The sequence below is a fragment of the Pleurodeles waltl genome, chromosome 7, assembly GCF_031143425.1.
Source record: "Pleurodeles waltl isolate 20211129_DDA chromosome 7, aPleWal1.hap1.20221129, whole genome shotgun sequence".
Lineage (NCBI taxonomy): Eukaryota > Metazoa > Chordata > Amphibia > Caudata > Salamandridae > Pleurodeles > Pleurodeles waltl.
In genome coordinates this window covers 301,773,631-301,787,585 of record NC_090446.1, presented here as the reverse complement: position 1 = coordinate 301,787,585, position 13,955 = coordinate 301,773,631, and the positions used below count along the sequence as shown (strand labels likewise).

The 13,955-nt window shown below is 40.1% G+C and overlaps 1 protein-coding gene across 2 annotated transcripts in view; it reads right to left on the bottom strand.

Annotated features, from left to right (window-relative positions):
- Window positions 1-13,955, bottom strand: part of RPN2 (ribophorin II) — a 214,058-nt gene that overhangs the window by 57,432 nt on the left and 142,671 nt on the right. For both annotated transcript variants that reach the window (XM_069243724.1, XM_069243725.1), the window contains exons 10-12: window positions 8,729-8,820; window positions 6,385-6,499; window positions 3,415-3,609 (exon numbers count right to left, since the gene is read on the bottom strand). In XM_069243724.1, the coding sequence (XP_069099825.1) occupies window positions 3,415-3,609; window positions 6,385-6,499; window positions 8,729-8,820 (402 nt within the window). The remainder of the gene's footprint in view (window positions 1-3,414; window positions 3,610-6,384; window positions 6,500-8,728; window positions 8,821-13,955) is intronic.

Sequence of the window (13,955 nt, the reverse complement as noted above, 5' to 3'; positions counted from 1 at the left end):
AGAAGTTACAAAAATAGTGACCAGAAGGTGACCGCTCAAGGAAAAACAACTAAGCCAGCACCAAAAACGATGGCTCTAGTACTAAAAAGCAGAAATATATATCTGTCCAAGTTCGCCTACATATGTTTGAATTACAATGGTTATGTGTCTAAAAAACACTAAGTTGCTCTGGTTTTGTTTGAACATGTGTATGTGTACCAATGTGGGCAATGTAACTTGCATCTGTAAAACATGTGCCAGCAACTTGCCCTAGACTCAATTGTTGTGCACCATTTACTAAATGACAAGATGCAAGCTTCAGGACCACCTAGGATTAAATTCTGTCTAAAAGGCCAGGTTGTGGGCAGTGTGTTCACCTGTTTGAGTTGACTAGGTGTAGACATTAGGTCCGGAAAATGATTTCAGTTACTACCACAGTTCACAGGTGTGGGCACATGTTGGAGAGTGGGTCCTTAGTTGTGTGCCCTGCACAAGTAATGGATCCACACTCAACCACTACTGAGAATCAAACACCGCATTACAGCGCATGACTCTCATAGGGTAGCGTTGCAGAGCAGTACAAAGCTTACTAAAAGGAGGTGGTGTGGCCTAGTAAACACCATTTACGAGCACACATGAATAACACTCAATCAATGATTGTCCAGTCTGTGCTTTTTCTTTTGATAAAGTAAAAGTACATTTATTACACACCCACAAACATACACACACACACACTACTGAATACTATGCAACAATTTATAAATGTATACATGTTGATGGAATTACTTTTGGATAACATTGCGTAGTCATTCTTGTTTCTCCCAAGGGCAGATATCAACAAACAACCTACATGGCAGAGTATTCACTTGTAGCCTAATACAATATCTGACTGTAACTTGGGTGTGAGAGCACCTGATACTGGCAATAAAGTACATCTACTTTGATCAATGGTGGCTGTCAGACTCATTACACAAATAAGCATCAACAAGGAACATGTCTAAGCAGGCTGGAGTGGTTGGTGTTTATAGAATTACTCTCAGAATGATCCACACAGTCTACCCACCCCCTAAAGGGTGTGGTCAAAGAATCATCATAATCCATATTGAATTAGTCAACATAAAAATGATGCACAGTTGACACACTCCCTAAAGGACATCACTTGGCTGTTAATCCTGATGTAAAACAGATCTTTCACCCCTATAGGGTGTCTTTACATTTTAAAACACATTTAGCATAACATGCTACCATTTTAGCTATGTCCCTAGGGGGTTTTCACTATTATAACAATCCTGTTATCACAGTTCAGGCCACAGGGACTGAAGCCATGATCTTCGCCCCTTGAGGGGGCAGCCCCACCAGTCTGAAACAAAAGTTCCAGGTGGGACATGATTAAAAACATGCTGGAACCCTTGGGTGCGGGGTGGGAGTCATCACTGTCATGCCCCACCCAACCTAGGTTGGGGACAGAAAACTTTCTGTTGGTGGGAGGCTGCTCTGCCCCTGAAGCTCCCCCTTTTCATTTGCTTTCTGGTGGTGGTGGCCCCATCTTTCTAGCACTTTTTGGGGCCAAAACATTGTGCCTCAGGGCACTATAGGGTGCTCCCGCGAGGTGACAACTTACAGTCTGAAATCAATACATGTAAAGTAGAGCATCTGCCTGAAGCTACTCACTTGACTAGACCCAATATATGTGGGCACCGTATTCAATTGGAATAAGCAAACAGGCCATGGTCACTAGGTATGCAAAGTCCTTCACAGTCTACAATCAATAGGTATCGAAAGGGAATTTGTGTGAAATATCGACCCATTAACTACAGCTATGGCAATTTACTTTGTCTGGCTCTTACTCATCACGTGTACCCGACACTACCCAAAGGGTAGTTATCAAAGCCTGTTAGCACCTGGGGTGCTTGGTTTTGGTATCGCAGTCCAGTTCCCATTGGATCTGTCTGCTTCACAACAGCCCCTAAACATATGACACACTAGTTGGTTCTTTTAAAAGAAGTGCAAAAAATGGTGCAGAGTTTAAACTATGATTTTCCTAAAAACATTTGATGATGAAGACTGGTGGGCAGAGTGAGTAATGCCACTCTCCTGAAAGACTTGGGTTCACTGTGATTGGAACTGAGCACATTTTAGGAGCATCACTCATTGGCATTTTCTTAGGGTCTTCGAGCAAACACTGGCTACTGGTCAGTATTCCGTTTGGTTACCACTAGTGCCCCAGAGTTAGGCTACTGAGCCAGTCTGGATAACAATGTTGCTGTTTTTGGATGCTTGAGTATCAAAGCTTTCTTCTGAACGTACACGGATTCAGAAACTCAAATACAGTACAACATAATGTCAATTCAGTGGTTCACCTTTGGAAAAGAAAAATCAAACCAATATGTGCTAGCACATCCTGAGGCTGAAAAAAATGGCAAAAAACTAGTGGATACACAGGAAATTATTCCTAAGCGGCTTAGTTTGGGTGTGCCTGGCTCAGCTTTAGAAACTACACAAGCAAAAAGGACAAAATAAAAGGGATCTCTGTTAAATCAGTGATCCAGAAATCATCCATATCAACAACTATTTATCCACCCAGCAAAGTCAATGGTTTTAAAAACTGAGGCAACCATTTACTCATCAGGATGGACCCAGGGTGCCTTTTCTTTAGAGCCCTATATCTTGGAATCAATATGTCTAGGGCATTAATTTCTGTCGTAGGGAACAACAGGTTCCTGTTCTTTTGGGGGAACTATGAAGGCTAGAAATATAATTCCAAGGATGGCTGGGCCTTCTATGGTAGAAGGCGGTGGACACTGGCACTACGGTAAGATCTGTAAGGAGATGGGACAGGGAAGGCTGACCCCATTGAACGTCAGTAGGTGATTGAGCATTTCCATTTTTATTTTTTTATTTTAAAGCTACATTGTGGCATCCAGTTAGCTCATCAGTTACCTCCATTCAATGAGATGTTCTCATCCCGTCACATAGACCTAGTGCTGGTTTTCTTCTGGCTTATGCTATTGTGAACTCTATGGAAAACAGAGCTCAAAGTCTAACCACTTTGCGGTTTTCTAGCAGGTCAAAAACCACAGAGATTAGGAAGTAAAAATTGTTAACTGTTGAATGTGTGCAATTTAATCACGAAGGCTATTCCAGATATATAGAACAGTTCTCTAATTTGGAAACATCTCTTAAAGTCCAGACAAACTGGGCATAAATCAACTATTAAGAGACACATTAAACCGGAAAGGCAAACACCAGCTGTCCAAGTGATTCCTTTATTTGCAAAATATTAGTTTAACTCAAGGATTCCCTTTACTGGCATTATCATGCATTTTGTGGATGTTTAGGTTAAAGTTTGCTGCTGTTGAAAAAAGCTAATGCTTGACAAATGGCAATGCAGATTTCTTTAACAGAAGGCACACAAATGGTGTCTGAGTGACTTACCATGTTCCAAAGGATGGGATTTTCTAAAGTAGGGTCTCCAATAATCAAATAAAGTGTGTATGTGCCAGAGGCCGAATCAAACTCGGTCTTCCTTTCCGTGGGATCCAACTCAAACTTATACACGTTCTTGTTGTCTGGCTCAGCGACAAATACAACCTCTTGTCCAGTCTTGTGGTTGTGTAGGCGGACAAAAGTCTGAGGCGATAATGTGATGAAAAAACACAGGGTAGGAAAAAAGAACCATACACAAGACTTTAAGAGTGTCAATTACATAAGATATCAGATTATTTTTGTGAAAGATGATTAACACCAAATTTACTTGCTAAGGGTAGTGAGGTTACACATGTAGACTCAGTCAAACGGATCACTCCACAGCTCAACCCTTAAGATACCTAACCTGAATGAAGCACAGATTTAACAAGCATGTGGGGTCATTAGTGATGACACACACACACGTCCCCCCGCCCCAAATCCCCATCCCCTCCGACAGGTTGCAGAGGGATGCCCTAATTCATCTCATATGGAGCCCAAGATCAAACTGGTGGGCGTGACTACAGGTGTAGTAAGGGCAGCTGCTATTTGGATTTTTTTCTTATCCCAAGAAAAAAATTGAAATAGCGTTCAGCTCCCTGTTAAGGTGTACTAATATACTTGGGGACCTGAGGGTAATCTGGCATCTAGGGAAACCTACCAACAATTACAAACTATAGACATCTGGAGGAGTCCTGGGCAGGGTGGCAAGACCACAACTTTTTCTTACTTCAGAAATCATTGTAGAAGTCTAATATTGGTTAAAGAATTATTTCCACAAATTTCGGCAACAGAAAGTTCCAAAATGTATTGGCAATAAAACAGAAAGACTATCACATCCAGGGTTTCCACACTTCTACAAATAAAAGCAGCACATCCCATGTGCACGTAGGCCGATGGTAACTAATAGGGATTGGCCAAATAAATGGCTGTGTGAAGTCAGTATACTGTAAATGTGGCCTTTTCATAGTCACAAATTTGGTCAAATTGTGTCCTGTTTAACAGGTTCCCACACACGTAGGGTTCCATTTTTGTGTGTGTGAGGGGGGGGGGGGGGGGGGTGGGGGGAGATGGAACAAAGGATGGTAGGACTTTTGCCATTTGCCCGGAGTTTGCAGTCAGAGCAATGGATTTTCTTTTACCCATATTGTGACATCTGCAGGAGATTCTCAGTAATAAAACAAGTTGGGATCCATACAAGCCACATCTGGCTGGATTTTCCTGTCTCAGTTGCTTTCAGACCTGTCTAAAGTTGGTATATTTCCCTGGGAGCCAGCTGGCATGGGCCTAAATACTGCAGACATCTCCACGAAGACTACCAGACCTCCTAAAATGCAGATTAGGGACAAGCCTTGGGGGGGGGTGGAGGGGGGTATGAATGAAGCAGCCTAAAGGCAACATCCATGTTTTTGGGGGGGAAAGTTGAAAATCTGATAAATGTCTTGTTCAGAGCACTGGCCTGGCCAGCCAATCAAGGTGAGGTTGTTTGACGGCAGATGATAGAAAGCTTATGAAGTGCAGATGTTGAAAATATATGTTTGTGGTATGTTCTGTTAAGTCCAGTAGTGATACCTATGCTGAAAAGACATTAATTTTGCTTTCAAAATTTTCCAAATACTCTGCACCCAGTTTGTTGCCCTTGGGCAACCGAACCATACAGAAAGCCTATTTATATCTGGTATCTCCATAGCGAAGAGACCCAGAGTAACAGAGGTAGGGTTTAAGTCTCCAATGAAATATCTGAAATACTGTCCTTCAGGAAGGAGGCTGGAGGGAATTACCATGTTTTGAAAAACATGTTCTAGAAATCTGACAAACATGTTCAGAGTGTTCTAATGGCCTTCCAGTCAGGTCAAGGGACGTCTGGCTTGCACAGATTCCTTAGATAATACAAAATTTGTAAATCTAATGATTTGATACTTTCCTTTTAGTCTTCAGTATGTCATCAAATAAACAGCGCACCATAAACACTGTCTCTGCCATAATTTAAGTTTGTGCCTCATATTTCACAATTGTTATGTAGATTATATCCCCTAGGAAAACTAATAAAAACTTGGTACTGCTGGACTACAGACATTCAGGACAAAATTTCCTTTATTAAAATCTGTTCAAAAATTCAAAATCTGCATTTTTCTCATTGTACCTTCAGGCTGAAATGAGATACTGATGCAGGGTTTACAACAATAAAAAGCCCTGAATGTGCAAATAAAACAGTTTCTATGGGAGCACAGAACGACCAAAGAGGTACATGAGCTTGAATAACGTTATGCTGAAGTTTTGAGAAAGAGCTCCTGCCACTGATATCCTCCAAACATTCCAGCAGCGAAAAGGTTAATGCGACATATTGGATGGCACAATATTGTAACTACTACCAACTGTGCTAGGATAGCCTTTCTAATGCATGGTTTAACGAAACCAATAAAAAAAACATTTTTTTAGACAAATTCAAACTAAAAGTAGTACGTGCAGGTCCAGAAGTGTCCCTTAAGCAGATTCATTTCAGAAGGCCTAACTTTTTAAGTTTAAATCCTAAACCTTGGAAGACTACTTTAATCAGAGTAACAGGGTAGTATCTGAAGTCAACTGAACACCACCTAAAAGGTATAATGTACTGCAATAGTTTCTGGCACAGTTGAAGAAATGCAGATTTCCTTATGGTTTGGGCATGGAGCAGGTATAAAAAAAAACAAAAAACGAGCAGAACTCTTTAGTGACAGCTCTTTGCTTATTGCACTTTTAGAGACGATGCTGCATTAGAAAATTCTACTCTGGAAACCAATGAGGCAAAGTTCTTCAGTACATAATAAGGATTGATGTATTCTACTGAGTGACAGCATGATAAATAAAATATAATTGTATTTAACAATGAGAAAACACCGAAGGTGTTTTTCTCTCTAATTACCTGCTTCTCAAGAAAAATGAGCAGTGCCTGTGCCTTACCTGATGTGGAGAGACATCAGCTCCAGTGTTCACATCTGTCAACTGGAAAGACAAGGCAAGGTTCTGGTGACTGTCAGTCGTGAGTGCTCCTTTGGCTTTGGAGGGATAAGTTACCCTAAAAAGCAAGAAGTTACAAGATTCAAATCTAATACCATATCCACGCACATACTGATTAGCAAGTTTTGACAGTCTTCACAAAATCACATTTCAACCATCCAGGCCCAATCACTCAACGACAGGAGTATGCAGTGTGTGTGTATATGCAACCACACATTCCACAAACTTACAGCCATTTCTGGGTTCTGGACATACTTTCACTTCAACCTTTATGTTTCCCAGTGATTTTTATTTTTTATTTTATAATCTAAAAAAATTAAAGTCATAACCACGTCCTGGCCCAACGTGAATGGGGAGGCCACCTCTCCAATACTCTACCCCCCACCACTCCCCCTCCCTGAATTTGGCATTTGTTGTGGGAGTCGGACACAGGGCCCGCATCCAACTTACGTTGTGCACCACCGTAAGTCGTGCGCAGTGGTGGATAGCTAAATGCTGAGAGCTGGGTGCAGGGCCTTTGGCCTGCCACTGCACCTACACTGCAAAGGAGTTTATCCGATGACCTGACTTCAGGCAGACCCTACAGCCAACGTGGCACGGGTAGCCATGAAATACTTTACGGTTAACAGAGACAAGCTCTTGGTTTGACTTTTTTTTTTTTAGTAGCTCTCATTTTTATGGCTTTTTGTTCTAACATTACTTCAACAACTGCTGTGGCAAACAGCCACTGTTTAAACTTTTTTTTTGCTTTACTGGTGGAACTTGGACTTTTCTTCTATTTACTTTATACGAACACCTTACAATCCATATATTAGAGCATAAAGACATTCAAGTATAAACGTGCCTCCTTGTTCTCCTTCTCCAGCACCTCAACAGAAACACTTGTTAATGTTCTGTCCTCCTGTGTCTCAACACACGCTCCCTGCTTCTGGCACCTTGAATACTTTGACTTGAACGCTGCTGCAAGCTTGAAGTCCTGAAGGCATAGAGGTCCCTTGTCCTTTAGCTGATCTTGTCATGTCAGTTAGCATGGTGCAGCTAATTAGCCGTGAGGGAACTCTGACGCTGGAGCAGGAACGTAGGCTGGGTGTGCATTTATTTTATTTTCCTTGGCCAGTTGAGTGCAAACCTCCCTCATGTCAATTTGCTTTTCATGTGCCCCCACTCTCTCCAAGACAGCACACATTCTGCTTTTCCTCCTGTGCAGAAGCAGGTGATGGTCCTGGAAGTTCTCCCTCACCATACTGTGCCAGAGTGAAATCAAATTAAGATATGAGTTGCAGCAGCACCTGAACTGACTCCTGCTCCTCACATAATGGGACATGTGCCTCCTGTTCCATGGAGAAGGCATGTTTTTCATGTGTTGCAAGGATACCTAAGCTGATAGTTAAGGCCCATTAATTATAATCTAGTTAGCTGACTATGTATGAAGTCCAATCTTTGTTGCTAGGTGTATGCACTGGGTACACAGTATTGTGTTAGAGGGCGAGGATCAGACGCCCCAAACACGGACTTCTGTAAGAGTGACACCTCGTGAAGTTGCATGTGGTGCCAGGCAAATGTATATAGGCCATTGTACACCAGACCACATACCTCCCCTTCGCCCCTCCCACCATAGACGGCCTATAACTGCAGCCTATAGTTTGTCACCCTTGTACTGAGTCTGCTGACAATGAAAGTGGACCCCAACAACGATCCATATAGTCTGCTGTTTAGGTATTCTCCTCAATAAAATCAATTAAATATGTGTCACTGTTATCTGTTTAATTAAGGGGGGCAACATTAACATTGGATATGGCGTGAAAATAGGGTTTTGTGACTGTTGTACAAGAAATGGATGCAAGTTCCAACCATAATGTATGGATTTCTATGTTGTTTTCGGTCTTAATTCAAAACAAAACTGCACTTTACTTATTATTATTATTTTTTATTTTTTTAAGAATTTCTAAAGTTTTTAAAAGTATGTTGAGATGTTATAACCATGCCAAATGTACCTGCACTTTAATATTGGGTGAGAGTGTCTCTCTCTCTCTCTCGTATTCTTTTATCTGTTAACATGCTAAGCATTCAAAGTGAAAACATTTGATTTGTCCCCTCTTTTTTTTAATTTTTTTTTTTTACATTTTTCTCTGGATTCCAACCACCACCTTTCAGAGACTATTGCATCATGCATATTCAATAGTTCATTACCGACCGAGTGACGAATTTTCTTGTAATAAACAACTCTCTCTAGAAAAACAAGCAAGAGACAGACTGGCAATAAGAGTAAGAAAGAAAAGTAATGTACTTGGCCATCTTTGGTGCAATGCTCTGATCCTTGTCCACAATAGAGAGCTCCACATTACTGATGGCAACTTCAGTTGAGACCTTAACTTTCATCTGCAGGTCGAAAAAGAAGAGAGAAGTTTAATGAAGAAGAACATTCATGGTTCTCTCAGTGAGAAGCATTTGAGAGACCCATCCAAACTCATTATAAATCACCCTTTGAAGGCAGTTTGATACAAGAGCACTGTTCTTACCAATGCAAATTCCATACACCTAAATGGGGAGGTGTGGGTGTTTACTGGGAAATAATAATAATTTAATTTGTCTGGAGAGGAACAGACTAAAACTTCAGCTCTTGACACTGATACGCCACCCAAGATGAAGTATTTTCCATTCAAGTATAAGGGGAATGTAGCAGAATAAAGGCAAACCTTTTAATTCCAATGCCATTTCAAATCGAAAAAAATAAAAGCTAACACTATATAGTGTGAAAGAAACAAATACTAATGTTCAATGGAAAATTACAGCATAGGAAAAATCACAAATCGTGTTTCTTTAATGGCAAGTCAAACATAAACATGATAAAATGTTGCTAAAAAAAAATTGTATGCCTATGGGTAGTTTGATCTGATGTCTGCAAAAGTATTCTTCCCACCTAGCATTTTCTTGCTCCACCAGAACAAATATACTCGGGATACTGCAGAGTCTTTTTTTCTGCAAAGTCTATGTTAGGGCTGCTAAAGGCGAAAGTGATTCATGCTTTATGTTTTCAGCTTTTCTGCTCCCACTACATTTCATTTATTCATGTAAGCACAGCTCTCAATTATAAAGAGTTTCATTTAATATAAATTTACATATGTTTATCTGTCCTTTTTTTACAGGTTGATAACGCGGAAATTATCTATCAGTGTGAGTTACATTTATTTGAATTATATTTATTAGATTTTAGTACATTTGCAAAGGAATTCGTATGCTTTTTCTCACATTTTACACCATGGATCACAAGGTCTGGACTTTTCATAATCAGAAAAGATTATCTGCGTCTGATGCAAATGCATCTCTTGGGAAAGGTATTTTCATCTTTCTTTGGGTGTGTCAAGTAAGGCTGTGTTCTACAGATACCTTAGAAGAGCAGACGGCCTTATCAGTGATTTTTGCAGATCCCATCGTCATGACAGAGACAGACTACTACCTTCTCAAAGCACAGTAGGATCATGGAAAACAACTTTAGTATCCAGGAAAGGTATGTATATTGGAGGCATCTGTGAAACCCATATGGGTGCTTTGGTGCTAAGACATGTTTAGCTAGAGGTTAGAAAGGTTTTTTTTAAAGCCACGGCTGTTTTCGTCATTCAATTTTTTAAAGTAATAAATACTAAATGAACTCCATTTAATATCTTGCAATACCTTTTAAAATACTGTTTAATCGCTTGCTAAATTACAGTTATATTGATTCATGTAATCTGTTCTCGATTAATTATTAATAAAGTGAGAGTATCTTTAGTTTGTTCAACCAGGAAGAAAAGGTCTCTGGAGCTCACTAATAAAATAATCCTGTACCTTCACAGAGTAATCCGAGTGGCACTCCACCCCCCCCCGCCCCCCCCAGTAAATTGTGGAATATATGTGGGCTACCAATTGTCTGCCCTTCCTGGCTCGTGTTAGTAAACTGGCTTCGGTCAGAGAGTTTGAGTGTTTTGAATGCCCACGGCTGGAATGTACTTGGAGGCCAACCTGCAAAAATCGGTTTCAAAGGAGTGGATGGCAATAAGGATAATGACTTAGACACCTGAAGCATGAAGAGACCTGAAAAGAGGTTAGGTCATGGGAGGTGGGCAATACAACATTTGGGTTACCCTGGAATAATCCCTGACATTTCGCATTACACAAAAGTCCCAAAAATTACACCATTATACCATGTTGTCCAATTTCAAGTCAGTTCAAACAAAACTGCTAGCACTAGGAACACGGGAACATTGTGAACAAATAGAACATGTGCATCACTTGTGGTTTTCCCTCCCTCTTTTTTTTTTTTTGCATGAAACACTTTCTCATGTCCAAAACTTACACGGAGATGCATTTTGCGTAATTATGATAAAGGAAACTACAGATTTTGGAAGCCCTCTAAAATGACTATTTTCCACAAATGACAAAATCAAACCGTTTACTCACTCTTTCAAAAACAAGCTTAAAGACTATCCTAGAGCAGTCTCATTTTTGGTCACACTCTAACAGCCACACCCCTACCACAAAAAGTGCGGGATCAGTAAGTGTTTACATCAACTTCACCAGATCTACCAAATTTTAGCCTGCTTATCGGACAAAGAAACTCAAGAACATCTTTCGTTTTTTTAAACCCTAAACGGTCTTTTATACATGCCCACAAAGCAGGAAAATGTCTGCAACACAGCTGTGCAAGCCTAGAACACTGGTGGTTGTCAAAGACACTTTTTGCCCAGAATTGGATGTTAATTGATGACCATCTCCATAGAAAGGTTCCATACCAATATTTTTTGCTAATCTCCTAAAATGTGGTTTTGAAGGACTGGGTAGTTTTATAAATGAGTAGATGCACAAGAACAAAAAATTATAAATTAGCACATCATCCATTCACAACTGCCTCTAAGGGCTCCCTCCTAGAAGGAGGCAAGGTGCTTCTTGAATTGTGTGTGCTTCCATTCAAAATTTCTATCAACATTTCATGCCTTATTTTTAATTAATGAGCACGGTGTCTGAAATGTCTTATCACGTGCTTGAGCAGCTTAACATGAATAGATAACCAAACCAACAACATACGTTCTCAGAAGCATTTCTCATTCAGGTCACACTTTGAGATCTACAAGAATACTCCACCGGAATATCCAAAACCCCAATCAGTTCTGCTCCAAATTCTTTAAAGGTGGATTACAACCTTATTACTGAACATAACATGCACTGCCTGAGAAAAATAATACCTAAGCAAGCACATGCTAAATATAGGAGACTTTTTAGCACAGCGCCACAAGGATCTGACTGCCGTTGAATAAAGCCTTTAGCAGCTATGAGCAATCCAGCTCAAGTAAGACTCATTACTGTCAAGTACTTTAGTGCATTAAGGCAAATTAATGCAAATGACTGTTTCAAAATCACAGCTCCCTTGACAGTATTCCCCTTCCTCACACCCCAGAAGAACCAGTATTGCAGCCCCACTAGTGCTAACGGGTTCCCGACAGCAGCTGACGTTTTTGAAGACGACCACTGTCCCTTCACGCTGTGTGTGATGTGATAAGTGAGAATACTGTAGCAATTACACTGCTGAATTTGAAGCACTAGGCAAAAGGTCAACTGACCAACTAATTACCACAATTCACTCACAAATTTCACAATCGGCATCACTGGTGGGGTCAGCCAGAAAGTCTGCATCAACTAAAATATAGTTAACCCCTACGAACCAAGCCACTGTCGCACACAGGTGAGATAGTGCCTTGTCCATACTGAGATTTCAATATTTATGAACCACATACAGACTCTTCTAAGTAGTTTTGGTAATCAAAAACAAAATTCATATTTCTGATCTCCATTAAATAAAAACAAACACGTTCAATGCCGTACAAGCATGAAATAAACCACACTGCAATGGAGTGTAGAATTAAATAGAAGTTTGTTTTTTTAAAACTTCATTTAAAACACAGATAATCACTACTCTACTATCGAAGAATATCAAGAAATGTGACATTGTGGTTCGATTCTGGTAGATGTAGAATAGGTCTCAAAATTTTCATGGTTGTATTGTGGTCCTCAATGTCAGTGTTTAGGTCAGTGCACTGGAAAAGCATGCAAATCATGCATCAATTTATACTGCAATGCAAACTTGAAGATCTTCGCCCAGTTGAGGGGCGCAGTCTGAGGGAAAATAAACCTAGATTAAAAGAGTTTTAGGGGGGAAATGGTGTACACCAATAAACCTATCCCAATATTAACACAGATTTAAAAGCCCTCTACTCAAAAAAAAAAAAAAAAAAAAAAAAAGGATTTGGTCCACGACTATCACTTCGACATACATCGACTTGGAGGGAAGGAAAGCAGACCTGAAACAGGTCCTCTGAGTAGACCTCGGTTAAGGGGTCACTGGAGTAAACATCCCCTGACGGCATACAGGCTGTTAATTCAGCAATATTTAAGTGTAACTTACCTAGCCATATTCAAAGCAATTTTGTTCAGATCATTGTGGAAAGGGACCACTTAGCTATGCCGTTACTTTTGAATAGTTTGGTTCATCTGAAGAGCTGACTCAAGAAACTTCCAGTTCTTCATCACCAACTACTACAATAACTTCTGGTTTTGAAGAGAAATCCTAAGCATTTTTTAGCATTCTTAAAACTGATTGTTCCAGTAATTAAAGAATCAGCTTGCACTATGCAATCTGTCAAGTATCCCATATGGTTTAAATGGTTATTAAGGTTTCATTGTAATAAAATTATTTTTAAATTTGTCTGGCTTTTGCTTATTTGTTTCATATAGAGAAGCCTCAACACTGCACTCCTACTACTTCTGGAACCAATGATTAAACTCCCTGCACAGGATTACTTCACCCCAATGTGGCAGAAAGCTTGACCTAATATATGCTAATGCTAAATCAGGGTTGTCCAATCTATCCCTAAGAGAGACCAAAATACGACAAATGTTCAGGATAACCATAAAGGAAAATGTTACTTACCCAGTGAGCATCTGTTTGTGGCATGTAGTGCTGTAGAATGACATGCTCTGCATACTTCCACATGTGCATCTACAGCAGTACATGCCATAAACAGACGCTCACTGGATAACACTTTCCATTTGATGACGTGTGGCTGTAGATACACATGGTCAGCATAGATTGTAAAGCAGTACCTCTCTAAAAGTGGCGGCTTACCTGTGGGTCTTGTAGTATTTTGAAGGACAGTATATATCACTGCCTGGCCTACATTAGATTGTTGTCGTGAAAATACATCTCCACAGTATTGTTTAGCGATAGTGTGTGGTGGAGCCCATGTTGCTGCTTTGCATAAATTAACTATGGGAATGTTACCTAAAAAAGACATAGATGCACCTTTTTTACGAGTTGAGTGTGCTCTGGGTGTAATAGGTAATGGTCTTTTAGCTTTTGCATAGCATTTGATGATCCATGTTGCTCTAGTAGATTTAGTAACAGGGTTGACTTTATGTGGTGGGAAAAAAGCAACAAAAAGTTATTTAACTTGCTAAAGGTTTTGGTCCTATCAATATAGAAC